The 26,491-nt window shown below is 45.1% G+C and overlaps 1 protein-coding gene across 1 annotated transcript in view; it reads left to right on the top strand.

Moving 5' to 3' along the window:
* The first annotated feature begins 2,851 nt into the window (after positions 1-2,851).
* The window catches only part of LOC139349625 (PH and SEC7 domain-containing protein 1), a 45,463-nt gene continuing 21,823 nt past the window's right edge, over positions 2,852-26,491 (top strand). The window contains exons 1-9 of the mRNA XM_070990557.1: positions 2,852-5,176; positions 5,869-5,986; positions 6,509-7,055; positions 7,366-7,833; positions 13,456-13,650; positions 15,043-15,123; positions 16,102-16,214; positions 17,283-17,341; positions 18,790-18,879. Of these exons, the coding sequence (XP_070846658.1) occupies positions 2,954-5,176; positions 5,869-5,986; positions 6,509-7,055; positions 7,366-7,833; positions 13,456-13,650; positions 15,043-15,123; positions 16,102-16,214; positions 17,283-17,341; positions 18,790-18,879 (3,894 nt within the window). The 5' untranslated portion in view covers positions 2,852-2,953. The remainder of the gene's footprint in view (positions 5,177-5,868; positions 5,987-6,508; positions 7,056-7,365; positions 7,834-13,455; positions 13,651-15,042; positions 15,124-16,101; positions 16,215-17,282; positions 17,342-18,789; positions 18,880-26,491) is intronic.

Consider the following 26,491-nt stretch of genomic DNA (forward strand, 5'->3'; position numbering starts at 1 on the left):
TCCTTTCACCACCTCTGTCACATTCACGGCGCAGCCACATCGTCTTCCTCACGCCTTTACAAACAATGGGACTCCTCGGAGCCACCAACAACTGGACAAAGGGCTTTTTTGTGAATGGTGGCGCTGTGGGAACAGCAGCTCCGAGGTGTGAAAATGACAGAAAGATAGAGTGTGACAAATGGAGAGGCAGTAAAAGTTGTTTGCTAATTAGAGGCAGAGAAAGACTGAATGAACAGACAAACTCTTCATCAGATTGTCATCGAATGTGAGGGTCAAAACTGCAGCTAACAGCCTAACAAATGTCGCTGCGACCGCATGCAGGGAGGCTGGATGAAATAATTAAGAGCTGAGAGGAGAATTTGTTAGGCTGAAAAGATTGGTGAGATTGGGTTGGGTCTCTTTGAAGCGGGGGCAGAAACATCAGTTGGGGTCAAGGAGGGAAAGTTGCCTCGCATGCCAAGTCTCTCCCAAGTTCTCTTTGTTCTGTCAACTTCAATTTTCAACACACACGTTCTCTCCCACTGCTACCATAAGGCAACCGCAATCTGTCGCTGCTGGCAGCAGTCTGGAGTTCATCCTCGTTTGAGTGACTTTTTCTTCTGCACAGCTCTGTTGTCTGAGGCATTATTGGCGTGGAAAGTCATTCTGCATGAACGCTAAACAGAAGGGTGATAATTGGAAAGAATTCAGCTCGGCTGAGTCGAGTAACCGCGGAGGGAATTAGCTCGACAAAGACAAAAAGAGGCTCGAGCTCAGATTTAAGCACAGAATAACAAAGACATTTCTGATAAGAGTGTGGTGCATGATGTGATCAAGCAGCTCCTGGATCTGATGTTTGACTTGTCAGTGAACTGCGGTTTGACAGATGTGGGTTGAACTACATACGCTGTTAATCTTTGGAATAGTTTTTGCATACAGGAAGTTCTCAGTATCGTTGTTGCATCAATGTCAGAGCGTTTCCTAAAATAAAATCTGATCAGGCTAATCTGATTTGCATGACTCATTTGAGCCTCTTTCACAAAGTCAATCCCTCTAATAGATTCATTTGTGACTGAATCCTGAGCGTTGAATTGTGGCTTGCAGAATTTAGATAAAGTGCCGTTGCCACGTCTTATCACTGGTGAGTCAGAGAGCAGAGCAGGAAGTGAGGGATAATTTCCTGCTTCTGCTCCCAGCAGGATGAGCTCATGTTCTCTCTGACACCAAGAAATGGCTCGTCACCTCGCTAAGGTACGACCTTTATCCCACAGAGGAAGATAGCATGTGCAAGAGAAAACAGGCTAACATGACCTGCCAGTTTGTCTGAAGGTACGGTCATGTCACAGGTTTGCAACCCACAAAGTCATGCATGTCCTGGGTGTTAGCGTATGTAGACGTTCGGAACAAGTTCAGATTTATAAAAAGCCCGAACAAGAGCAATTCTTAGTAAAAATGACCTTTCACAACAAAGCAGACGTCCCAGTTGTCTGAACTGGACATGAAGTCTGAATGCGGCGATCCAACACATAGATGACAAGTCTCTTTCAAAGGAAGAGATAAATGCAGTTAAACCCACTTAAAGCACATTATCTGAAAGGTGAAAAGTCTAAATCTGTAGAAGAAGCTTTGGGATTCTGTCTGATATATATGATATGAGTGTGCAATAATCTAGACAAACCTGACATACCTGATGTCAAGCCAGTGCGTGATTCAGTCCAACAGTAACAGCGATGCCTTTGTAGTGCAGCAGCTGTACTGAAGCTTGAGCAAGTTTAAGCATGTGCATCTTTATTTGCATTCATTTAAAAGAGTTGTGAATTAAACGGATTAAGGTTTGACCTGCTGCAAAGTTTTGTTTGTTTACCATCTTTTTGCCTTGTTGCTATTTTGAAGCGCTCAACCTTCTTCTGCCACTGTACTTTGGCTAGCTATAGCTTTTGTTTTGGCAGAGAGAGCGCTGTTACTCTGCTTCAAGATAAAGGATTAACGCACTGTTATTTATTTTCTTATGAATCAGTTAAAATGTCAGACAGCCTCAGTTTGTGTTATTTATGGGGCATGATGGAATGGGTTGCCACAAGAAAATGTCCTCAACAAATGTTCCATTTACTCCAGTTTGAAGTCAGATGTGTTCAAACGGGATGCAAAGAAAATTTTGTGTTTGTTTTATTTGTGAACCACTGGAGTGTTGCTGCCTGTTTGTATACAGATGCTAGCTATAGCTAGCTAGCGATATACACACGGACCAGTGTGTGTGGAGTGTGTCTGTGTGTGTTTACGTAACAACTCATCTCAGAACTCACCAGGATCATTTTCAACTTGCAGACGCTTCTTTGCGTCAGCTGCTGTCACCCGAGGTGAACTCACGTATGTCCAAGTCCACTCTTTGACTTTATACTTATGTAATGGTGCTGCCTCTAAAATTAGCTTTGCGTTCAGTCTGTAGACGCTTTGCAAAAAACTGCAGTGTCCAACTGTTTTGCAAAATTACTTACATGTTTATGTATTTGTGACCTGTTTGTGAAGCTCATAGGAGAAAGTGTAGCATAACACCAGCCGTGTCCTTAAAAGTTGGCGTGGTTTCAGACAGTCTTAAAGAACTGTAACACAGTTAGATGTGTGCAGACAGTCCTGTGTGTATCTAGTGTTATTTGAGGATGTAAAAGATGGCAACTCTTCCTTTCTTTCATTCACAGGTATGAGGAATAGGGAGCTGTTGGAGGTGTCCCCTGGGCATGTTTGTCCTCTGGCCGTTCAGCCTGTGTGTCTCTGCTCTGCACACAGACGCTCCGGGAGGGAGAAGAAAGACCGTCTAAAAATAAACTGACACTCACCACCAGCAGAAAAACAAAAACCAAACCAATAGATAGAAGAGGAGGACAAAGAAGAACTGCTTTTTGTCTCTTCCGGCCTGTCTCAACACTCTCTGCTCCATTTCTGTTCCTCTGTCCTCATTACGGCCTGAGAGGAGGTCATGTCCCAGTCTGGAAAAGTCCTTCATTTGTATGTGGAAGTGAGGTCTGCCCCAGATCAGAAGGGAGGGAAAGGGGAATTTGGAGAAAATGTAGGGATTGCTCAGGGGCATTCTGTTGAGGACAGTCCTGCGGAGCTCCTGTCTCAGCTAGCGAGCCAGACCGTCTCCAAGGCCTCCACAGCTCGCCGTCTGGTTCAGGACTGCACACACAGCCAGTCTCCATCTAGAAACACTGTTAGCTTTCAGCTCCAGCAAGCCAGCAGCTCCCCTACCGTCAACAAGCGTTGGAGTGCACCATGTGACGAAGTGTCTGCTGTCCACTCTCCACCGCTGTCCTCTTCAGGAAAGGTCACTGTCCCGCACACATCTCCCAGCTGCCAGAGGTTTAACAAGGAGGAACTCACTCATGGTAAGCGGTCTGTGGTCACCTTCAGCTACATTGAGAAGTCCAATGTGAAGACCTTGGACAGTCCACGCAACTCAAGGACCAGAGAGGAAAGGTCCACCCCCTCGCATGTTCGTAAAAGGCTCAGCGACCCAGTTTGGTTCGGGAGTCCAGATTCATCGTGCAGCTCCAGTCCTAAGATGACTTTCCAATCTCCAGGGAGTCACCAGCAGACGTTCTCTCCCAGCCTTCGCCAACCACCCTTGGATCCCATCGGCAGGGCAGCTACCCAGAGGGCTGTGGAAGAGTTTGGCTCCCCTTTACTGAGGATTAAACTGGCCCATGCACTTGAGCTCACCTCATCCTCACGCTACAACCAACAGCCACGCTGTCAGTCCTGGGCTGGGTCTCCTGTGCAGCGACAGAGCATCAGCGCAAACCCCAAAGACCACCTCGCACAGAGGAGCCAGGCTGTCTGTGGGCTGCCTCGGAGCCCTGCGTCCGACCAGCTATCCTCCCAGTACAGACAGTCTCCTCCCTCGAAGCCCCAGTCCTGTGTTGAGTCCCATAGCCCTTTACCCTGGTCAGGAGAGGACAAAGCTGTGGCAGGTAGTCCAGCCACAAAAAGACATGTTCACAGGACGTGTAACCGGAGCACTTCTCCGCAGGGAGCAATCCTGCAACTTGGCAATAATGTAATTGAGGGCTTGAACCAGTTAAGTGACAGTAAATCCTCCTCTCCGGCTCATAGCCCTGAAGTGGCCCGCAGGCTAGCTGAGGAGGCCACCAAAGTATCCTCTATTTTCACAGAGGCCAGAAGGTCCTCACTGCACAATGCTTTAGGTGAGTCTGCAGGCGGCTCAATCTCTGAAGAATTTCACAATTCACCTTCAAATGCACAACAGTCTAAGCAAACACTCAAGATGAATATCCCTTTAAATGACCAACACACGCCAGCAACTGACAACACAGACTGTCACCAGCCTGAAAACTCTATCTTGCAGTCGCATTCGCTCGAAACAAACTCCCATAATAATTATGAAACACAGCAGGAGGACTGCATTCAGAAATCTCAGCAACAGAACTCAATCCTGTCAGCGGCTGAGAGTTCCCCCGCCATTCCTTCACGCGTTCTCCGTCCCTCTCACCCTCCCACTGAACTCAGCTCTCCCATGAGGGACCCCAGGCTATTCCAAGCAGAGCTCCGAGCACCAGATACCCCCACCCTGCATCGGCGTCAGCTCCCGCAGTACACCAGAGACTCCTGGTCCCCGAGCCTGGACAAGAGAGGAGACCTGAGCTGCTTTGGGAGAGGGGACTGCACTGAGCTTGCTCGCAGGCTTTTTATCAATCAGAGCGTTGAGGAGACACCAGTCAGCTGGACGTCCAGGCAGCAGTGGGGGAATCATGTGGAGAACAGCTCAAGGCCCAGTCCTGAGCCCGGATTTGTGTCCGTCAATGACCAAACTTCTGATCGTCAATCCAGCCGCCGTTGCAGGCCACTCAGTCCGACAGCTCAGCAGAAACGGGCTGAGCACAGGAGAAGAGAGATCCTGCTTCTTGGACCAGTTGCGCTGGACTCTCCAGAAGAGGATGAGGGTTGTGATGAGGAGGGGCAGGGTCTTGAGATGGAGGGATTTGGGGCAGGGCAGCAGCCACACCTGCAGAGGGTAGAAGAGCCTCCAGAAGCAGAGCAGAATGGAGCGATGGGAGGGTCGTCCTCGCGGAGCTCCAGTGGGGTGACGGGCAGCTTGGGGGACAGGGACTGCGTGTCCCCCGAATCTAGTCAGTCCAGCCACCAGAGCAACGAAACCGGGGCCGCCACCTCAGGAATACAGGTGGGCACTGGCTGAACTTTGGACGCCACAAAGCTACAAATGACACACATGTCGATACTTAACTTGGTGACTTAAATAGTGATACAGCTCTCATGTCTGTTCACTGAGGACGGAGCTGGTCAGGCACAAGTTAGTCTAGCTTAGCATAAACACTGAAAGTAGGATGAAACAGCTAGCTTAGCTCTCTCCAACCTCCAAAAATCTATCTACCAATCGTTCCAAGGCCCACTAGTGTTTGTTCAATCCCTACACAAACAGCGAGCGTTGGTTATGGGCAGTCACATGCAGGAACTACTTCATTACAAACAGCAGTTAATACACTCTCAGTACTGCTGCTGTTACACGTCTCTGCTGGTTAACCGGTAACCTCACGGTGACACACCTAGTTTTAAGCTAGAGCCAGAAGATGTTTAGCTTATCTTATTTTAGCGGAAGGCTGCCACTTTTAAAACAAACAAGATGTCATTTGTGAACAATTCAGCTGTACAGTAGATGCATTTGTGGAGAGAGGCAGGCTAGCTGTCTCCAGTCTCTATGCTAAGATAAGCTAACCTCCTCTTGGCTCTGGCTCTGTGCAGAACACGCAGACATGAAAGTGGCATTGATCTCATCTAACTTCCCGAAATGCCTGACTATTCCTTTGATGCCTCAGTGCAGAGCCGGCCTCCAGTTTGTCTTTGTGTGTCTTTCAGACGGACAGTGGCTGTGCGGTGCCTGTGCCATCGCTTCACTGTCAGAGGATCGCGCGAGCCAAGTGGGAGTTTTTATTCGGGACCCCTGCTGAGGAGGCTGCTAGCAGGGGGGAGAAAAGTGAGAGCGCATCCACCTCCATTTCATCTAGTTACTGCACTTTCATGTTACACCAGAATGGAGGATTTATTCCTTTTCCTTCAATCCTCACAACAGAACACGTCAGCATCAGTATCATATCTTATTCCTGTGTGACATATAGCTCTTTAAACACACCATGTCGTTTATTATGACTCACATTCTCACGTTCACCATCCTGCTACTGGAAATACTCACTTGAGCACCAAATGTGGATTAATCCACTGCTGAAAATAGTGCCCAGCAGATGCACAAATTCCTCCTGATTGAGTAATGTTTGTCTAGAGACTACAGGTCGAGATGTTTCAGAAAATTATTTTGCCATTTTTAAAAATGAAAGTCTCTTTTGATGCTTAGCACAGGCCTTTCATTCTGGTTATGGATCAATCAGAGCAGGAAAATGATCCAAAAGTGCTTCCTGTGCAGCTACAACACAGAATGAGCAAATATAGCGAACATTTTTAAAAAAATACTGAGTTGATGTTTAATTTTCTCCATCTGCAGATTCTCTGGAAACCTCCACAGCTCCTCCCAGTGGCAACTCCAGCGAGTCTCCCACCCCGACTCCCCCTTCCTCCCTTCCTCTGCTTTCTGCCAATCATGAGGTGCAGCATGTGGAGGTAGAACTGGTGACCCCTCCCCCCGCCGTCATCGGGACTTCGCCCAAAACCGGCATAATTCGCCGAACGCTGAAGTATTCAGAAACCGACCTGGACGCCGTTCCGCTGCGTTGCTACCGCGAGACGGACATCGACGAGGTGCTGCTGGCTGAGCAGGATGATGGCGACTCTGCGTTCGGGAGTAACCGCAGCGTGCAGGGCACCTCGGGGACAGGCAGCAGCCCGCTGGGGGGTCTGACTTATGGGAGGACAGATGGGGAGGTGGTAGATGAGAGAGGACGGGAACGGGAGGATGAGGAAGAGGAAGATGAGGAGGAGGAGGAAGAGGAAGAGATGGTGAGCTGGGCCAGTGTGAGGATGCAAGGAGACAACAGGAAGCAGCAGTATGCAGCTCAGGAAGCGCCGGAGGTGTTCGGTCACCTTCTGAAGAGGTGAACATCAACACACACACACACACTCGGTCACACACACTCGTCCAAACACACACCAGCTCCCAAACATCGTGGTAAAGCAGGATTTTCCCCTGACCTATATTTTGATCTGAATTTGGCTCTCACTCGTAACCTATTTAGACGATAAAAGGTTTGGTGGCATTTTTTCATGAATTAATCACAACTCTCTGGCAGAGACGGACTTAATGAAAATACAGCTGGAACCTCTTTTTCCTCAGTTAACACATTTAAGTTTTTCTTTGAAGCACGTGCTGTTGCAGTGTTTCTAAAACCCTCCCTCTCTGCACAGACCAATGGAAACGTTTTTCGACAACCACCACCCGGCTCTGAAATCCCCCATCCTGGTCTCTGGTCCTCGCTGCGCCGCAGAGGACACCTTCAGTCGCCACTTTGAGAGCATCATGGAGTCTCACCGAGCTAAAGGGACATCGTACAACAGCCTTGACAGCGAGGAGCTGCTGACCTCGAGCACCCAAACGGTCCTGACCTTTGACCTGCCCACGCTAACCCCTGCCATCCACGCTCCGGTTTGCCAGAGCGCCAGGCAGATCGTGCAGCTTAGCTTCGCCCCGCTGGCGCACGACGAGAGGCCCAGTCTCTCTGATTCCATCTGTACCATGACCGGGGACTCGGACGCCACCCGGGCCCCGTCCAGCGAGAGGCTGAGCAGCGGTTCAGACGACACGCCGCCCAGAGGAGGAGAGTGCGCACAGCTGGGGAGCAGCTGGTACAGCAACATTTCTTTCTCATTGCCGAGGTGAGTTAGCAGCTCGTCAAGCAGCCGTGATAAATGTACCTGTGCATGACAGGTGTGACTGTAACCAAACCCATGGAAGGTAATAACTCTGCATTCATCTATATTAATGGTCAATGTGTTCTTTATTTACTCATCCAGCAGACAGAGAGCAACATAAACATCAGTATTCACCCTTTTAGCTCCGTTTTGGTCTCCACTAACTCCAGACGGAAACATCTGGCACTTTAAAGGCTCCACTATGTTCACCAGCCAGTTAGAAACCGTTTCTGTCTGCCGTCTGGTGCTGAATAGGTAGTTTTACTTATCAGTAAAGAAAAAAAAAAAAAGACTATAATGACTTTATCTGTCCGGCACAAAGCGTTTATTTTCAGCTGGCATAAAAACTGAAATCCTCTAATAAGAGGTTATGTTTTTGGTTTAGTTAGTCAGTTTGTTGTCTACCGACTCGATTTTCATGAATCTTGTTGGAAGGGTGAAGCGTGGGCCAAAGAAAAACTTGTTAATTTTGGAGCAGATCTGAAATGCGGGATGGATGCACAGATTATTTTTGTTAAATCTTTCGTTTTTCATGCTTTGCCATTGAATGCGACACTCCTCACTCATCATTAAGCCCCCTATTTACAGTGCAGAGAAAGCTGGGAGCTGTAAATAAATACAGTGATATTTTAGACAATAGTGAGCTTCCTCATTCCTGTTCCCAAAACAATAAAGAAATAGTTTTCCCAGTTTGGTGCAGAAGAACTTGACTGGGCTGCACAGAGCGCTGACCTCATCCACATCCAACACCTTTGGGATTCAAACATCTGGTGCAAAGCAGAAGAGTGGAGGCTGTTACAGCAACAGGTTAATACCCAGAGTATCCTGCCAAAACACATGATTGTATCTTTATGGTAATCTAGAGAGCTCCACTGTAAACATAATCTGTTCAGTCCGACATGAAGCACGTAGCTGACGATGAGACAGCTGATGCGCAGGTGACTTCTGCTTCGGTGATTCACCAAGAATGTGGGTGATGGTCACGTTTGTTGTTGCATATCATTCTCTACTCTCTTTCATTTTTCCTATTTCTACAGAAGTACATGAGGGTACAGTCTTAGCAGTGTCATCATACTGTATATCATGTATACGTCTCTTTGCTGCGGCTGTTATATTTATAATGTGTACAGCATGCAGTAATATATCAGTTTGGGCTCATAGAAAGACACTAAATCAAGTCAACCTGTTTTCCTTAAACAAACTGTTGAAAGAGCATCACAGGCAGTTATAAATTACGCAGCTTTATATGTTAATTCACTATTAATCCAGTTTTGATTGATTCCGCTCTAAGGTCAGAGCCCCGGTAATGGACTGTTGTCAGTCTCCAGACGAGCGAGTGTCTCAGTCTGAGTCAGCCTCCTTGTGCAGAGCAGTGCTGCAGTGCTATTCTGGAGCCCAGCAGCTGAGAGTGAAGGTCGCCACAAGGCTGCCTGTGGTCCTCTGCTGTGTGTGCATGTGTGTGCGTGCACCAGCATCTGTAGGTGATTTTAGGTGGTTGTATACTTGAAGTGTGTGCTTGCGTGCATGTGCAGACCTGTGTTATTCATGTTGTGGGGACATAAATTTGGGGACATCGTGAGGACTTGCCATCCTTATGGGAGCAAAACACAAATCCCCATAATGTAAATCATCACGTTTTAGGATGAAGACTTGCATGAAAGTTGGGTTAAGGGTTCAGCTTTTAGTAGTAATGTTTAGGTAATCCTCCAGGAAATGAATGAAAGTCAGGGTAATGTCCTCTGAAGTGATGAAAACACATCTCTGTGTGTGTGTGTACGTGTGTGTGTGCAGGCATGTTAGACAGTGGCAGATGGCTGCTGCAGCAGTGAGAGACTCACCTTGACTGTCAGAGTCCCAAAGACTTCATTTGAACTCTCCACAGACTCCCACCTGCAATACAGCAGGCTGTTTTATATCCAGAAGCTTTGCCTCGACGTTGTGCTCAGAATACTCATTCACAGCAAACCTGCAGCTTTCCTGAACCCTTTTCCATCCTGACTGTACGGCATGTGATCGATTCAAACTGTGGCAGAAAGCGACAGTCCATCTGTCGCCGCTATGACGGGGAAATGACTGCTACACCTGTTATGTGTGACGGTGAGGTAGGCCGGCTGTGCGAATGTCATCCTAACTTACTGTGACAGCACTGCAGAGGCAGAGTGACTGCACAGGGTCACCTTGTCGCTTTGACCACTAGGTGGCAGAAGAGGACAACAATCATGCTGTGACATGCGGTTTGAGAGGAGTATTAGTGCAGGTGGGTAGCTGAGCAGCAGGGACAGAGGTGTGTGTGTGTGTGTGTGTGTGTGTGTGTGTGTGTGTGTGTGTGTGTGTGTGTGTGTGTGTGTGTGTGTGTGTGTGTGTGTGTGTGTGTGTGTGTGTGTGTGTCACAAAAAGAAATCCAGTCTCAAGTTTCGGCTGTTAAAGCAGAAAACAGAACTTTTTGTCTTTAAGCATAAACACATATTTTCCTCTTAACTTCCTCTTTCTGTGAGAACCAAATCGCTCTGGATTTGTTCAGGTAAATGTTTGCTTTGCACTCTTATCACAGTTTTACGACCGGCCCAACTCTGGCAGCCCCGGAGCTGTGGAATCCAGGAGGGAGACGTCGAGACAAATATTTCTGAGGGCTTGTCCATACTTTGATAAAAGTTGGAATTTCGCTCCCCGTCGCCCCCCTCCTTCCCTCGCATCACCCTTTTCATATGGTCTGCATCATTAGACAGTGGCTCATTGTGCAGAGCTGCCCAGTGGACTGAGAGGGGGTTCAGTTATGTGGGGATACCGTGAAAGCAGAGTCTGACACCAGGAATTCTCTCAGGACCTCTCTGCATTGTGCCGGCTCTCCATGAGACAATGCTAACAGGTGGCAGAGCCCAGAAACCAGAGTGCCGGCTTAATCTTTTGATTTTGAACACTCCTGCAGGCCCTGATGAAGCGCTTGCTGTAAACAGTCCCCACAATGGCCAGGCACGTTGACAAAAGGCCACCTATTCTTTCCTATGGGCAGTTACGGTGTCGAGGAAACAGTTTAGCGGCACACACCCGACAGATATCGAGTTTAAACCTGACACCTAATATCTTTGTTTTCTCTGTAGGTGTGCTAACAGCTCACACCAGAAACAAGGTAGACCGCAATTTGTACAACACCCGAAGGGTGGATGTAGTGAGTGTGCGTAACTGGAGATGCAAAGAGAGAGAGGGAGGAATGAATGGAGGCTAGGAGGGGCAGGGAGGATGATTTTTAGGCAATAGACAAGCCAAGTTTCATGCCATGCTTCGAATCCAAGGTCAGCAGGGGACAGTGAGAGTTTACACAGTGGAACAGGGAGGGAGAGAGAGGGAGGAGTGAAAAGAGGGAACAGAAACAACAGACTCGGAGGGAAAAAGACAGAGAAGGAGAGGCACCGGAGGACAAACAGCTCTTTTACTTGGGGGGGAGGAATCTTGCTGCGAAGATCAGATGACAGCAAACACAGAGGGAGAGTGAGAAAGTGGAGGACAGAGAAGGGGGACCCATGAAGTCTCAGTCCGCCTCAGAACCACAGCAGAGGAATGTCAAAGTCTTCGGGCCTCCTGGGAGCGACTGCAGGTGTGCCCCTACGTTAGTTGCCTCTCGCCGGGCTGCACGGTGATGCATTCAGGTTACGAGGCCAGGAGGAGGGGAGGGGTCAGCCGGGTGAGCAGTCTGAGGCGAGGTGCCGCTCAGGGGACGCCGATGAGGACGCAGTCTGTCTTCTGCTGCCATGGCGCTTCAGCAGTTGGAGAGGAGAGGTATTTGTCCATTAGGCGGTCTTGCCACAGGTACGTCCTGCCCAGGAACCCGTCTCACCTGTCTGCCATGTGAATCAGAGTGTTTGAAGATCATGTTTGGCCAGAGGGAAAATCCAAATGTCTTTTCGGTGACTCAGTATATTTGCAAAGCTGACTTAAAGCTTTAGTGTTGGTCTGTTGGTTCAGACTGAAACATTTCGGCCCCTGACTTTACCTGCAGCGCCTCCACGAGTTTGTGTGGATGTGAGGATACACTCTGACATACTCTGATGACCTCTGAGCTCTCCTCTGGCGCCACCTGCAGGTCAAAGTTCACATCTATCCAGTGAATTATCTCAACATGTGCTTGATGGATTGGTAATTTGGTACAGACAGTCATGGTCCTCAGAGGATGAATCCTGTTGACTTTTACTCTAACGTCACTGTGAGCTTCACATTTGTGCTTTGAGACGTGAAATCTTTCAACATCTGTTGGACAGACAGCCATGACAGACATTCACGCCGCCCTCAGAGTGAATTATATGAACTATGGTGATCATCTGAATTCAGTGATTTAATATCAGCTTCAGCTGTACTTTGTGATTAGTCCTAATTAGCAAATGTTAGCATGCTAACACTGATGAACATGGTAAGCATCATACCTGCTTAGCATCAACATGTTGCTAGCATGCTGGTGTTAGCATTTACCTGGCTGTCGAGTTAGTCTTGGTGTACTTTATGAAGCCCTGTAGCTCTCTTTAGCCCGTCAGCTCGTGTTATTAATTACTGTTTGCTCTGGTGTGATTGTGCCTGACTCGTTGACAGTGGAAGGATATGTAAGTGTGGGAAGCAAAGCCCTGGGACTGTGGGTTTTGTTGGCTTGTTCCTCATGCTGAGAAATCCAAATGAGAGCTCCACTTGTTCAGGAAGTGTTTCTGGCTTTTTTTGAATACGACTCTCAGCTGTTGGACTCTCTGGCCGGCTGGCGTGACTAGAATTGTCACACAGCTCTCGACGGCAGCGACAGACGTCAGCATCATGTAGAATTCTAAGTAACTGAACCCAGAGACCTCGTTTCTGTCATACGTCGCCTCGCAAAGCTGAGAAGTAGTTCTCTTTTTGCTCAGCGTGACATAACATGCTTAAAATATTATCACGGAATAATTCAGATGTAATGACTTTTGCACTTCTGAACTGGCTAATGCTTTGAAGGAGCTTAATTAGGAGGCGATAACAAGAAAGCGAGAAAGCTGGCAGAAGAAGAGATTGTGAATGCAGTTTTGAGACTGTATAATCATGCCAAATGTTTGAATAGAAAATGATTTGCATATGTTCTGTTACACGTGTTACTAAATTAATGTAAAATATGGCTTTCTGCTCTCTGTATGTCTTTGAATGCATCATCCTTCTCTGTCCGCTCACCATTCACGCATGTTTTATTTCATTGAACAGATATTTTATCAGCCTCACTGTTTCCATCTCCCCCTCATGTGTTTTAGTATTTTTGTCTTAAATCATCACGTACAGCTGGAAACTGATTTAAGATCAGTGCTGCAGAGATCAGATATTAGTATGGTTAAATTATTGAAATACTAGAGTTATTAGTTTTATTATCACCATCATTCTTTGCTCCTCCTTTTATCCCGTTCTCTCTTTCCTTTTCAATTATTTACCAATCTCTATAATTTCCACTCCTGGTTCTCTGAACCAAAATGTTCGTTTCCCATCTCTCACTTCCTCTCCACATCCTTTTCTCTCTACCTATTTGCGTCTGATTTTAATCCCTCACTCTGTCTACCTTCCCTTCAACCTCTGACCCCCCCGTCCTCTCAGCAGGGACAAGGCCCGTCTGGCGACAGATTCGGAGCTGGACCAGGACCTCAGTGACAGGCTGGGTTTGGGCAGCAGCGACACCCTCACGAACGGGAGTCACCGTGCCGACGTGGCAGCCGCCAAACGTTTGGCCAAACGTCTCTTCAACTTGGATGGTTTCAGGAAGTCCGATGTGGCGCGCCACCTCAGCAAGAAGTGAGCTGCTGGACAGTTGTTGGGTTGTTGCACAGCTTTAAGTGTATTGTGAAGTGCTCAAGCACACATATGGAAATCCTGCACATGTGATATAACTACTCTCTTGCCTCGTCTCATAGCTACCACCCCAGACACCCAAGCAACCACCCCAAATAGACTAGTAACACTTAGCTTAGGCCTGCTTGTCAAGGCTGACACCCGAGCAACCACTTAAAAAAGGTTCTAGATGTGCGATTTTTGCACATTTACCGGGACTCACATGCACTAACATATTCATGCTAATGAGTCTCTGCTGACCTTCCCCATGTTCATAAAGAGATGAAGAGTGTGACCTCCCACGCAGCATTGTAAGATCAAGATGGCAAAGTGCAGTTCAAGGGTCCAGCCGGTCTTTTAGCTAGCGTTAGCAGGATAGCTAGCAAGCTTATAAATGCATTGTGTAGATTAAGGTCGTGCAGCAGATCAAAGAAACAGCTCCTTTGGTCTGCTGTTGTTCTAGTGCGACATCTAGTAGCAGTGAATGTCATATATCGAGCCTTTTAGCAATAGCTTATCAAGCAACCACACTGAACGGCATGCAAACACTTAGCACCTTAGCAACCACGCTAAAAAACATATTTACCACCTCATAAAAGCAAACTAGCTGCCACGTAGCAACCACCTTGGACAACTTATGTCTCGACAGGTAGCAACACATTTGGTACTAATTTGAGAATTCTGCATGGTAGCTAATGTGAACACTTCTGCTACTAATACATGCTTTTTATTAATGGTAGTACCAATAGCACTGCTGCTACTATATAGCTCTTCTCTTAACCCTTTTATCATTTTAAGGACTCTCAAACTGTAGTGTAGCTCCTTTCTACTGCATCTTATGTTTATTTAATCTACTAGGGTCTGCCAGGGTCAGTGCACATTCAGTTTCCTGCACACTTACTGTACGTCAGTTCAAATTCTGCCTACAAGCTGCTGTGTTGTGGGAGATCTGCATTCTTCCGGTGCTTTGCTGCTCGATCAGCCCATCAGTCTGTCAGCTGCCTGCTCGTGATGATGAGAAAGAATTTGGGATTAAAGGGTTTCCCTCTCCACTCCACTTTCTGACAGATGCACCCTGTGAATCTCCTCTTTCTTTTTTCTTTTTTTTTTTTTTTGCTTTTCTGGCCTCCGGTCTTCATCTCCAGCTGACTGTGCCAGTTCACACTGACAGACAGACAGCCCAAACTGAAGGCTTTCACCGAGCTGAGAAAGCTTGCATTTTAAATTTTGATTGACATGTTGCGCTTTTATGTTGACTGAAGTTTTTTGCTTTTTGCCTCTCCTTCTTATGTTACTTTTTCTCTTGCTAAGTTCCTCATTTTATCTTATTTTTCGTGTCTGTCTGTCTGTCCACAGTAATGACTTCAGCCGTATGGTAGCAGAGGAGTATCTGAGTTTCTTCAACTTCACGGGCCTCGCTCTTGACCAAGCACTGCGGTGAGAACACACAGTACAAACATAATTAAATACAATCAATGTATATCTCATATAAAGTGAAAATATTCCTGCCACAGATGTATGTCAGGCAGATAATAGCACTGTCTCTAATTCTAAAAAAAATGGGAATGTGGCTTTGATGTGGCCTGAATTAGATGAAAAGTACAGATGTTTTAATTTCATCCTTTTTGTATGTAGTGGATACTCTCTACTTTGAAACACTGCCCTCTAGAGGGCAGATTTGGCCTTGCATTTAGATTGACTGTGCAGTATCTACAGTAAATATATTGTTTAATGGAGGTTTGTACTGTATTGTTTCATAGTTACTCTACTTATTCAGATAATAGTTATACTGAGCATCTATCCTAAGTACTTTCTGCTCACCTTAACATTTACACAGTTCAACATATTCATATGGAGTATAACTGCAGTAATTTGCTATTATGTCTTCATAGATCTGCTTTTTTGTCAGAAAAATGTTGATATGCAGTTAGTAACTAACATTAAGACAAGTACTGAGATCTGTTACTTAAGTAAAAGCAGTAGGACAACAATATAAAGATAATCAATTACAAGAAAAAGTCCTGCAAATGTACTTCAGTATAAGTACAGAAACATTATCAATGCAGCATCTAAAGTAAAAGCAGTAATTCTGCACACTTCTGTCACATATTTACGTTACAGCATCTTATATGTTTTGCCTTTGGATCATTACGCATTAACATTTACGAAGCCTTCTAATGTTGCATCAGATTGAGGTGAAGCTAATTTGAACTATTGTAAGAATTTTCTGTAAGAATGCAATATGTGTTATAACTTGCAGCACAGCTGTCCGATAAATATAATGCAGTAGACAATGCAAAGTGTCCTTTTCACAGTAATGTAACACATGTACTGGTGTGCAGTAAAGCTTGTTACAGTCATCTTTAACCTGTAATGGAAGTACTTGTCAAGGACTTGCTGTGTTTATGGCTGCAGGACTTTCCTCCGGCAGTTTGCCCTGATGGGGGAGACTCAGGAGAGGGAGAGGGTGCTGTCACACTTTTCTAAGCGTTACTTGGACTGCAACCCAAGAGTCCTGCCATCGGAGGGTGAGTGCTGCAGAGGAGTGCTCCAAAGCACCTGCAATGAAAAAACAAGATGGAAAATATATATGTTCCTGAATATTTCACACACCCGGCCATCCTCAAAGCAGTTTTCAGTGATATTTTATAATAACGATGTGAAACTTTATGTGAAAATGATTCATCACCTGAATCTGCAGCTCCCCTCGGCTTTATTGTGAGTGTCAGCTGGTGGTTTAGCTGCACAGCTAACAACTTCAACAACTGTTTTATCTCTTTTCCTGACTCTCGCCACTCTTATACAGTTATTTTCTGCTGTAACAGGCAGCTATTTTCAGAGAAAAAGCTCTAAAACACCTATTTTTGCTAGCTGGTGGACATGCTGGAACATTTAGCAGCTGAAGAGCCAGATGTTTCCCTCAGGAGTCGGTAGAGATCAAAAACAGAGCTAATAGATGGTGAACTTATATTGTGAGACTTATATTCATCAGCTGGACACAAACACGACTCAAAATGAATGCTAATGTAACTGATGGATGTGTTTGATAACAAGTTCATCATATTAACCTAAAAAGTGACAATATGTCAATGTTGTACACAGCTGATGAAATCTCCACTTTTAGGAAGAGAAATCCAAAACTGAAAAATAATAGAAATTCTCAATTTGATTTCACTTCATTTTAGTACATCAGTACATCATTAATGCATCATTTTACCCATCAGAAAGGCATTCTGGGTTAGCCTAGCTCAGGTTAGCTAGCCAGAACGCTGTCAGCTAACATAAAGGTGCTCTGTGGTAATTAAACTTTGTCCACAGCTGCTGTTAAGTTAGCGTGGATTCATTTACATTATGGTCAACACCTAAAGAGGACTAGTCATCATATTTTAATCATTTTCTTTCATATGTTTTGTGTTGTAACAGCAGTGCTAGGCTAGCAAAAGCTAACAGCATCTATAAAAACAGCATTGTTGTCAATGAAAAGGGATGCCACAATGCATTTCAGTGTCTGTAAGTCGACACTGAAAGTAGTTTTATTTCTAAGCGAGGATGTCTCATTTTGCAGATCAAGCTAACTGAGTGTTTTTATCCTTTAGACGCAGTTCACACTCTCACCTGTGCCCTTATGCTGCTGAACACTGATCTGCATGGTCAGGTGAGTAATACATAGTGTCTGTGTGGTTGTGCACGTCTGTATAAACTGTACAATGAGTGTGCAGGTGCAGACAGGTGTGTCCATTCAGGCAAAGGATAAACAAATAAAAGGTGAAGTTTAAGAGCTGTGTGTGTCCTCAAAGGTCCTTTTGATTAACTCTGGAGTTCTGGGACTGTAAGACTGACACCTGATCACCAGCTGATCTGGGTCTGCAGGTCTGCCTGCTGAGCTTCTTTCACCGTCATTAATCTGCTGCTTTCACAGTCAGAGCCTCCCTTTGCATATCTGGGCCATTGGCGGCTCTCCTCGGTGATAGTACAGCTCTGCGGATGAATGATTAATTAAAGTGGCTCCGGAGGTGACGGGATGGGGATCAGCTCCTTCAGGGAAGAGTAAATCAGGAAAGTTTCAACTCATCACGATTGTCTCAGCGAGAGGAGGGACTGATTGACACAGGCTGCGACTTTTTACGTTGTTTTGAATAATCAAGACATCATTTTCAGAACAACAGAAAATTGTGAAAAGTGCACATTATAATATTTCTAAGCCCAAAATGGCTGCTTCAGATTGTGTGTTTTGCCCGACGAAAACTTTAATTTAAAAACCAGAGAAAAAGCAGCAAATCCTCACATTTGATTACCAAAATTGCTGCAGTTGTAATTGTTGTTGATTAATTGGCTAATTAAACTGGATATTATTTTTGAATTGTTAATACTACCAGAAATAAAATACCTGAATTTTAGACTTTATTCTATACCTCTCTTTGTTGTGTTTTTCTTTGCGACCTTTTTTTTAATTTTACAGATGATGTCAAACTTCATAAGTGTTGCATTTTGCCTCAACAAATAATCTAAATTTTCCTATTTTGATTTGTCTGATTAAAGTATAATAATAAAAGTTAAGAGTCTGACCAGGCTTTCAAAGTCAGCCTCTGGTACTCTAATACTTTCAATAATTGGTGCTATTGGCTAGTTCTATTGGAAAATACCAAAAAAGTGTTCCATACCTGCCCCTATTAATCATTTCAGCACTAATTAGGATCATCACTTTCATCATTATTGCACCAACTTTTCTTTCCAAACATTACTGAATAATTAGTGACAAATTATTGGCTAATTCGTTAACTTGCTTTTTATTTGACTCCCTGTTTAAATCTGTCCAGCCATTTTTAAATATGTTAACGTACAATGAAATGTGTCCAAAACAGAGAGATTGGAGTTTACTGCTCTTTCAATTCATCATTAATTTAATTCAGGAGTAAAAGAGGCTTCAGTCTGCGTTAGCTCTTCACAGCCCGCACGCAGAACCTTAATTAAAAACTGAACAAAAATTCAGTTGAGTTAATTGAAATGGACGACATCAAGGAGGCAGTTAGTGTTAAATAAAGAGTGTGAGGAATGTGTAAAAATTAGTATGAAATAAAAGTGAATTCATTTCTCTTTTTTCAGAACATTGGCAAAAGGATGTCGTGCACACAGTTCATTGGCAACCTGGAAGGACTGAACGACGGCCAAGATTTTCACAAGGATCTGCTTAAAGTAAGCTACTTTCAAGTCTAAAATAGCACACACACACACACACACACACACACATGCACGCGCACACGCACGTGCTGTCATACACATACATACCGAATGAGAGCGAGCAGACTGTGTGTGCCAGCATTGTATTGTCCCTCAGATCTGTGCGGCTGAGCTTGGCTGTCTGGCCTGCGCTCGCTGCCAGCTGGCATTCACCTCATCTCCAGAGGCCTCCAATCAGAGGCCTGCCTGGGCCCGCCACTTCCTGGTACGCTCCGGCTTCAGCTCAGGCTGGAAGACTAATTGTTATGTGATCTGGAGACAAGGGGAATGAGACGTAGCCACCCCGAGGGCATCTGTGCGTGGCTTCAGCAGCATTAGATTAGGCTATTAGCTTAACCCAGTTGAGTTTGGTTGCAATAGATCGTGGACCATCAGGCAGGGTTCAGACGGGGGCCCGGGGCCACATGATGTGGCAAAATAACCCAATCAGTGCGGGCAGCCTGTCCATTGGTGCTCCTAATGATGATGCCGTTGATTAGTTTTGTCTGCAGAGTGGTCCGTCAACATGCCACAGGGCCCCAGAGTGCAAGTCAACAAGTTGTAATGGGGTATTTATAATGCATGAGGGAGGGAGAGCGAGGCCTCGTCCGTCTGCCGAGATGACGGGAATGAATTCTGAAATGAAAAGCTGTGTGATATTAAGGGCAGATAATATCCATGCTGCGGCCACGTGACCGCGAGCAGAGCGAGGCAGAGAGGGACAGAAGCAGAGCCACAGACGTGCATTAGCTGTTTTATTAATGCTTGTACAGATCCAGGAACAGTCTTTTTAATCGTGCCCTCCACTCTCCACCATCTTTTCTTCTTTCTCTTTCAGCGAGACTCTCGTCTTTCTTCCCCTCGAGCTGCACTCTCTTTTCTCTCTTTCTGTCTCTGCCTTGTAAATGTTCTGCCTGCCCACTCTCACTTGCTCCTTATCTTGGCTCCGTTAAGCTCCGCGGCAGTTTAACATCTATCTCCAGACTGTGTCTCACAGCCACCTTTATCTCCACTCTCACCTCCACCCAGTCCTGCTCTGCTTTCTTCTCCACCCCTGATCTATCATCTCCGCTCTTTCCTAAAGCTCTCTGTCCTCTACTTTTGTCTCTTCCCTGGATTGTGTTGTGCCAGTTATTATAAATCCATCACTAAGCTGGAGTGTGATGTCTTCTCGAAGGTCTTACTGGGAAGTTTCAAAGAAGTGATTCACTAAATCAGGCTGCACTATTAAAAGTTTAAGAAATGATTCACAAGTCTGTCTGGAAACAAAGATAACACTCCCCTTTATTTGCATATAATAAGTTATTTGTCATTGCATTCATTTTTCCATGAAGAAGTCCATTTCTTAGCGCAGTTACATTTCCAGAGATACAGGAGTCCTTGTTCTGTGCAAAAATGCCTCGTAAAGTTCAGCTGAGCCTACAGCACTGTGAGGTTTCATTTCATCCAAATCTTTATAATTCGGTTAAGATCTCAGTATGTGTAAACTGATTGCTTGGAAATGAATGCAGCACTGTCCAATTACAGTGAAAGCAATCAGCTACGTAAACAGGAAGTCACCATTTCTGTTTGAGGTGAGCAGCTTGAGGCTACATTAGCCACTACGAGCGTGACAAACTCGAATGTCGGACCCAACTGTTGGTGGTTGAGTTGCAGGTTTTGACAAAGAAGGAAAATGCATCGAATAACAAAGATAAAATCTCTGCTTCTGCTGCATCGACATATGCTAAACGACGCTAATGATAAATGACGTTAGCATTGTTTCCTATGTAGCGCAGTGGTGGCTGCGTGTCATCGCTGGTCGACGTAAGGACAAGCCACTGTCTGATTTCACTTATTTTTCACTTACAATTACGGATCAGCGAATCCCAGCTAAAGTACCTCAACACAACGCTGCCTGATGTCGCTAATGTGTTAGCAAGCTAGTTTTGTCACCTGGCTCAGTTAGCTATGGCGCAGTTACACTTGGCAGGTAGTTGATGTAAAGGTTAAATCTACTCTTAGTAAACATTTAGGCTGTAACTGCCATGTTTGAGCTTCAGGGAAGCTGATGTAACTGGCTCCAGCAGCCTCCCTTTGCCTTGTTTGTTCCTGTCTTAGCTTTTTCTCTGTTATCGCTCCATCTTTTCCTGCAACAAAATGACTGCCATTCCAGCCTCCCGTCCATCCTCGTATCCCTCATTTCCTCCCCTCATTTTCTTGCTTTCCCATTTCCCGTTTTGCGTCTGGTATCTGTTTTTGTCTGTGCTGTAAATAGATTAGGAATGAGCCTGAGAAATCCCTCCGAATCTCCTTGGTGCTGCACATTCTGCACAGTCAAACACAAATGTGCTGCATATCTCACACATGGTCCCAGTCAGCACACTGGTTTCCTCTCTCACCATTTAGCCACAGTATCATGGAGGCATCACATTGTCCTGTCATTTCTCTACCATCCTTCTCTCCTTTTTGTTCCTCTGTGCTTCCCTTATCTCAGAAAATCATGGGGTGTTTACAAGGTTAAAAAGAAGAGTGTTTGGCTCTTGAAGAGTACGTTGATCAGATGTTCATGCTAGCAGCAGGCCGCTATGGATGCCAGTGTCTGTCGGCTGCTCCGCCGCTTTCATCCACACTGAAATATCTTAAAGACCGCAGGATGGATTAATCTTTTCCTCAAGCGTCATCATCAGCATGCTAACGCACAGAGGATAGTGAACATGGTGAACATTGCACATGCTAAACATCAGCATCATTTAGAGCATTTAGCATGCTGACGGTTAGCATTTAGCTCAAAGCACCACTGAGTGCAGCCTTACACCGCTGCTAGCATGGCTGCAGAATCTTGTTCAGTATTAACAGCCTGGAGCAACTTTTGCAATAACGGTTGAATGTTAAATGTTTCTCTCCAAAATTGCATGTCCCATAAAATGATTTATGCAACTTTTGTTTAACAAACTCAATAGCAATTATTAACTAATTACAAGGTTTTTCACGACAGAGCAGAATTTATGATGCATTTCAGGCAGCCACCAGAGTGTGACGTGTAGAGAGTTTGGAGAGTTTGCGTCCATAGAAAGCTAAATAAAGTCAAAGCTGTGCATTAATGTGTGCGACATCCATCATAACGCACAGTGCAATGTGATTATTTAAGACTGTGCCAGATGTTGAAGCTGTACTCTGAGGGACAGCAGTACTGAGCCCTGTAGCTAAAACAGAAATCAGCTGCTTGGTGGACTGGAAAATAATGAGAGAGACTTTGCGTCCCCATGACACCCCTTGATAGTCCTCTCTCTCTCTCTGAGGTAGACTACCCTCCCTCTTTCTTCATCGGTTAATTCCTCTCTTTTCTTTGTCTTGTTCTCTAGCTTTTTGCTTGATTTACCTTCCTCAATAACTCTTGTCAGCTGTGGCTGATTCTTCCTTCTTCTCAGTTATTCCCTCTCAGCTCTCCCTCTCTTCTCACCAGTTCAGCTTATTTTGATTAAACCATGTGATATGTTTCCCATTACCACCACAACAGAGGAGCAGAATCCCCTGAACTGAGTGTGTGAAGCTGTGCTTTTCAACCTTCTCTTGCACACTTTGCAGCACGCCGAGTTTTTCCTGTGCAAAGTGAAAAGAGGTTGATGGGATCTGCTTGCGGCTCACACGAGAGCTTATTCTGTCATGTGACTCCTTTCACATTCATGTACTCATTTGATCTGTTGTTTATTGTTGTTTATTATAGCTGCTTTTAAAGATGCTGGTCAGACCAAGTAGCGAGCTGGATTTTTGCTGTGTTTTCTCATATTTAATCTGAAAGCTATGTTTCAGACTTGGATTAATTTCAGTGCATTTGAGCAGGTGGAGGTCTCCACCCGTCGATTGAGACGTTTTGAACGACAGTCCGTTTAGCCTGCAGTCATTCTTGTTTTGTTTTGCTTTGTTTTACTGAGACCCTAAACAGAATTTTCAGGCCTTGTGTCCATATGACGTGACAGAAAATTGACAGCAGCAGAGTTTTATACTTTAAAAGACAGATATGAACGTTGAAACGTATGAAAATTATATATATGTATAATTAAACTGAGCTGATCGATGTGCATATCAGTACTAGTTCGTGTTAGCACTGGTAACAGGATGGAGGGAGGCTGCACAGAGCATACACGCAGCGCCGCAGCACACGTCCATTCGGGTACTGATGCTTGTTTGTCTCAATCAGTGTGTTGTCGTTCTGGGACTCATAATGAGGCGATAAGCTGTCTTAATGTACTCCTGCCTCCTGTTACCCGCACCAGACGATCAATCAGAGATCGAGATGTGACAGGCTGACATGCTGCTCGTCAGCACAGAGGCCAAACCTTCACTCTCAATCACATACCTGTGATTTCCTGTCCTGCATAGTTCCTCTCATGTTACGCTCCATTAGAGAGCAAATATGTGTATTTCCCAAGAATTTGACTTCAAGATTGTAAAGACATAACGGAAAAAAAGGTTTTCCTCGTAACATCTCCACAAAACGGAAAGAATTTTGTTACACGCTGTCGTTTATCCACTTTTGTAATCAATCTACTTGTTTATTTATTTACTTGCTTACTGATTTCTCTCAAAGACTTGGTCGATTATATCAGCTGCTGTTTTCACTGCACTGCCGTATTCAGACTAAATGTGTCCGTAATGATACTGTTTGGGCAATTACCGCAAAAAGAAATGATTAAAGGCTTGTGGTCCCAATGCCACAGTGAGCCTTCAGAAGCACTTCACATCCCTTCGCCCTTCTATAGCAGCTCGCATGGAAAACATAGCTGCTGTGTAGCTACCACGGCTCCCTGCAGGATTTGAAGCTCTGGCTGCCGGCCCAAGCTGGTGCTTTGGAGGAAACTTTCCTCCTTTATGGTGGGGCTCAGACATACATAGGTTTGCACTCACTCACGCTCGCTCTCTCTCTTCAGCGCTGCTCATGCCTTAAAGCTTGAAATAGGAGCTAATGATGCACTGAAGTAGGTTACCAGCCCGCATTAGAAAAGAGAACAAATTCTGCTGAAATGAAAATGTTGTACAGCTCAATCAGACGCCGAACCGCACTCTTCAAACAGTAATTAGGTGCACTGATGTTATCGATTGCGCGGTGGCATCGATGGCGAGGGAAAAGACGGATGGCTTATTTGTTTTTGCACATGAGGGAGAAGAAATCATTCTTGCATGTGTCGCTGCTGTCGGCCCGGCCAAGCTACGGATGCGTCTGAAATCTGCACAGGAGCGTTAGCGCCAGCGCTCGGCGGCCTCGCCAGCCTGGGCAAAGACAAGCAGGTCAAGTCTGAGGAGGAGAGAAATCGAAAGACTGATGGTAGCATTAACACACATATCCAGGGAGAAAATATCACCGGCGTTAAGATAACACACGTGATGCTCAAACTGTACTGTGTCATCGCTCCTAGAGGGGCTGCTTCAGCACTCCTCTTCCTCATATAGCACACTGCAGGTTTAGGAGAGTAACATTGCTTTATTCATGGAGAATCACATTAAACTGCATGAAAAAATAATGAATTGTCCACTTTTTTGTCACTCTTATATCTGTCTGCGCTGCAGGTCAACCTTTATTTCACAGAAACCAAAACCAACAATGAATTTAACCTGCTGACAAGTGTGATGCATTCAAGAACATATTAACAATTGGAATTTCCCCTTGTGGGACTAATAAAGGTATATTGAATAGGTATATTGAATAATGAGAGATGCACCAACGCGCTTTTTTCAAGGGCACAGCAATGCATTTTCAACTATTAGCAAGTATTTCTTTACATGAGATCAGAAGTAAGAAGAGCTTTTCAAAGGGCTTGGTGGAGGGCGTCAGGTAGCAAAACCTCATTTATTTTGCTTTTTACCGTCGTCTTGGTGTGCTTTTGTTGAGCAGGTGTTTCCCAGCTTGGCTGCAGCGACCCAGCTTCATTTGAGTCGTTCCAGGTTAAGTGCTTTGCTGGTTTTGATGGTTTTCTTGGGGATTCAGGTTTAAAACCACAAGCTGCTGCTGCTGCCCACAGAGTGAAAGGAGGAAGGATAATCATCAGAGGGCAACGAAGACAGACAGAAGGCTAACAGCAAAGCTTTTGGCTCCTGTCGTCTTCATGCAGGTGACTTGGGTGTTGCAGTCAAAGGTTAGCCCCCCCCCAGCTCGCCGATGTTCCTTTCTTTTCCCTCCTGATCGAGTCACTGGGAGGGAAAACCACTCACATGTCAGCTCGCCAACATGTCCTCCCCGATGGTGGATGATGACACTTGTCATGAGGCTGTTGCTTTCCTTTTTTCAGTCACATTAAATTTTTGTTGTGACATTTTAAATTTAGCTGAGAACATAAGACAGCAGGAGCACAAGGTTAAAAATTAGACATGCGGAAGTACACAGGTACAGTTCAGGGACATTAAGTATTTAAAACACCCAAAAATAAAAGGGAAGAGAAAAAGTGGAGCATGAAACAGTCTGATTTCTTTTTTCATCCGCTGTTTTTTCCATGCATCTCCAAATGTGCTGATTTTGAATATTTCTGATAACCTAAAAGATGAAGTGTTCCTCCTCCTTCTTCAGCTAAATAAACTCTTTGAAAACAGCTTGTTTATCTGAGCTCTTCAAATCTTTTGGAGATACAGGGTTTTCACAGGACAGCCGCACTGCAAACATGATGATAATGAGGAGTTGAATGCGAGACTTTAACTTGTGGTGGAGTATTTTCAGTGTGGTATTAGTACTTTTACTTAAATAAAGGGTCTGAATAATTCTCTCATCACTTCAGAGAAAGTAATCTGCATGTCTTTGCTAAATATTTGGCTCTAAAATGTTTGTGACTTAGTGATTGTACTCGCAGGGCAAGCTAGTGACCTGCTAACTGCTAACACGCTAGCTGACAAGCTAGCGCTAGTCAGTCACGATACCTCCTGCAGCTTTTCACTTTTCTCTCTGCTGCTGTTTGTCCCCCCGATATTCATAAAACCCTTCAAATTTACTCATTAGCTTGTTAGCTCATTAGCTCGGTTGCTAACTGACCAAATAAATATATTCACTAGATGAATTTGAACCATCGACTGCTCTCATAACTGTGTGCAGACCATTCCTCTTTTGTGGAGAGCTTACACCCCTATCTCTCCGTCCCCTCAAACGGTTTGCTGTTGGTCAGCGCCGCAACTTTTTGGTTCACAGAAGTTGAACAGGTCATGAAAAAAAATTACCCTCCAGGAAAAGTTAGCTTGGATTTCAACTCTCAGACAGCTAGCTTAGCTGTTAGCTTGTGGGACAGACAAATTGGCCTCAGCACCGGCATCGGCCATCGTCCGTGACGTCCACGCTCATTAAATCTCCGGTCACACTCCTGCAGCTCCACGTTTGTTCTCACTCTGTCCCTGTTTCTCACTCCCGTGTCAATAATCCTGTTTGACCAGCGTCTCTCGAGGAAACACCTCACTCATTTGTCTTATAGGAAAGCTTTTCTGTCGGACGCTCATTTTTCTCTCCTGCTTTCTCTTGGCCTCGTTATGGTTGTTTTTTTGTTGTTTTTCTAACCACAAAGAGGATTTTTAAGACTTGGCTCCAAGTCAGTTTTAATACCCTCAGAGCGATCTTTCTTAATTTTACTGCAAT

This window comes from Chaetodon trifascialis, chromosome 21 (genome assembly GCF_039877785.1).
Source record: "Chaetodon trifascialis isolate fChaTrf1 chromosome 21, fChaTrf1.hap1, whole genome shotgun sequence".
Classification (NCBI taxonomy): Eukaryota; Metazoa; Chordata; class Actinopteri; order Chaetodontiformes; family Chaetodontidae; genus Chaetodon; species Chaetodon trifascialis.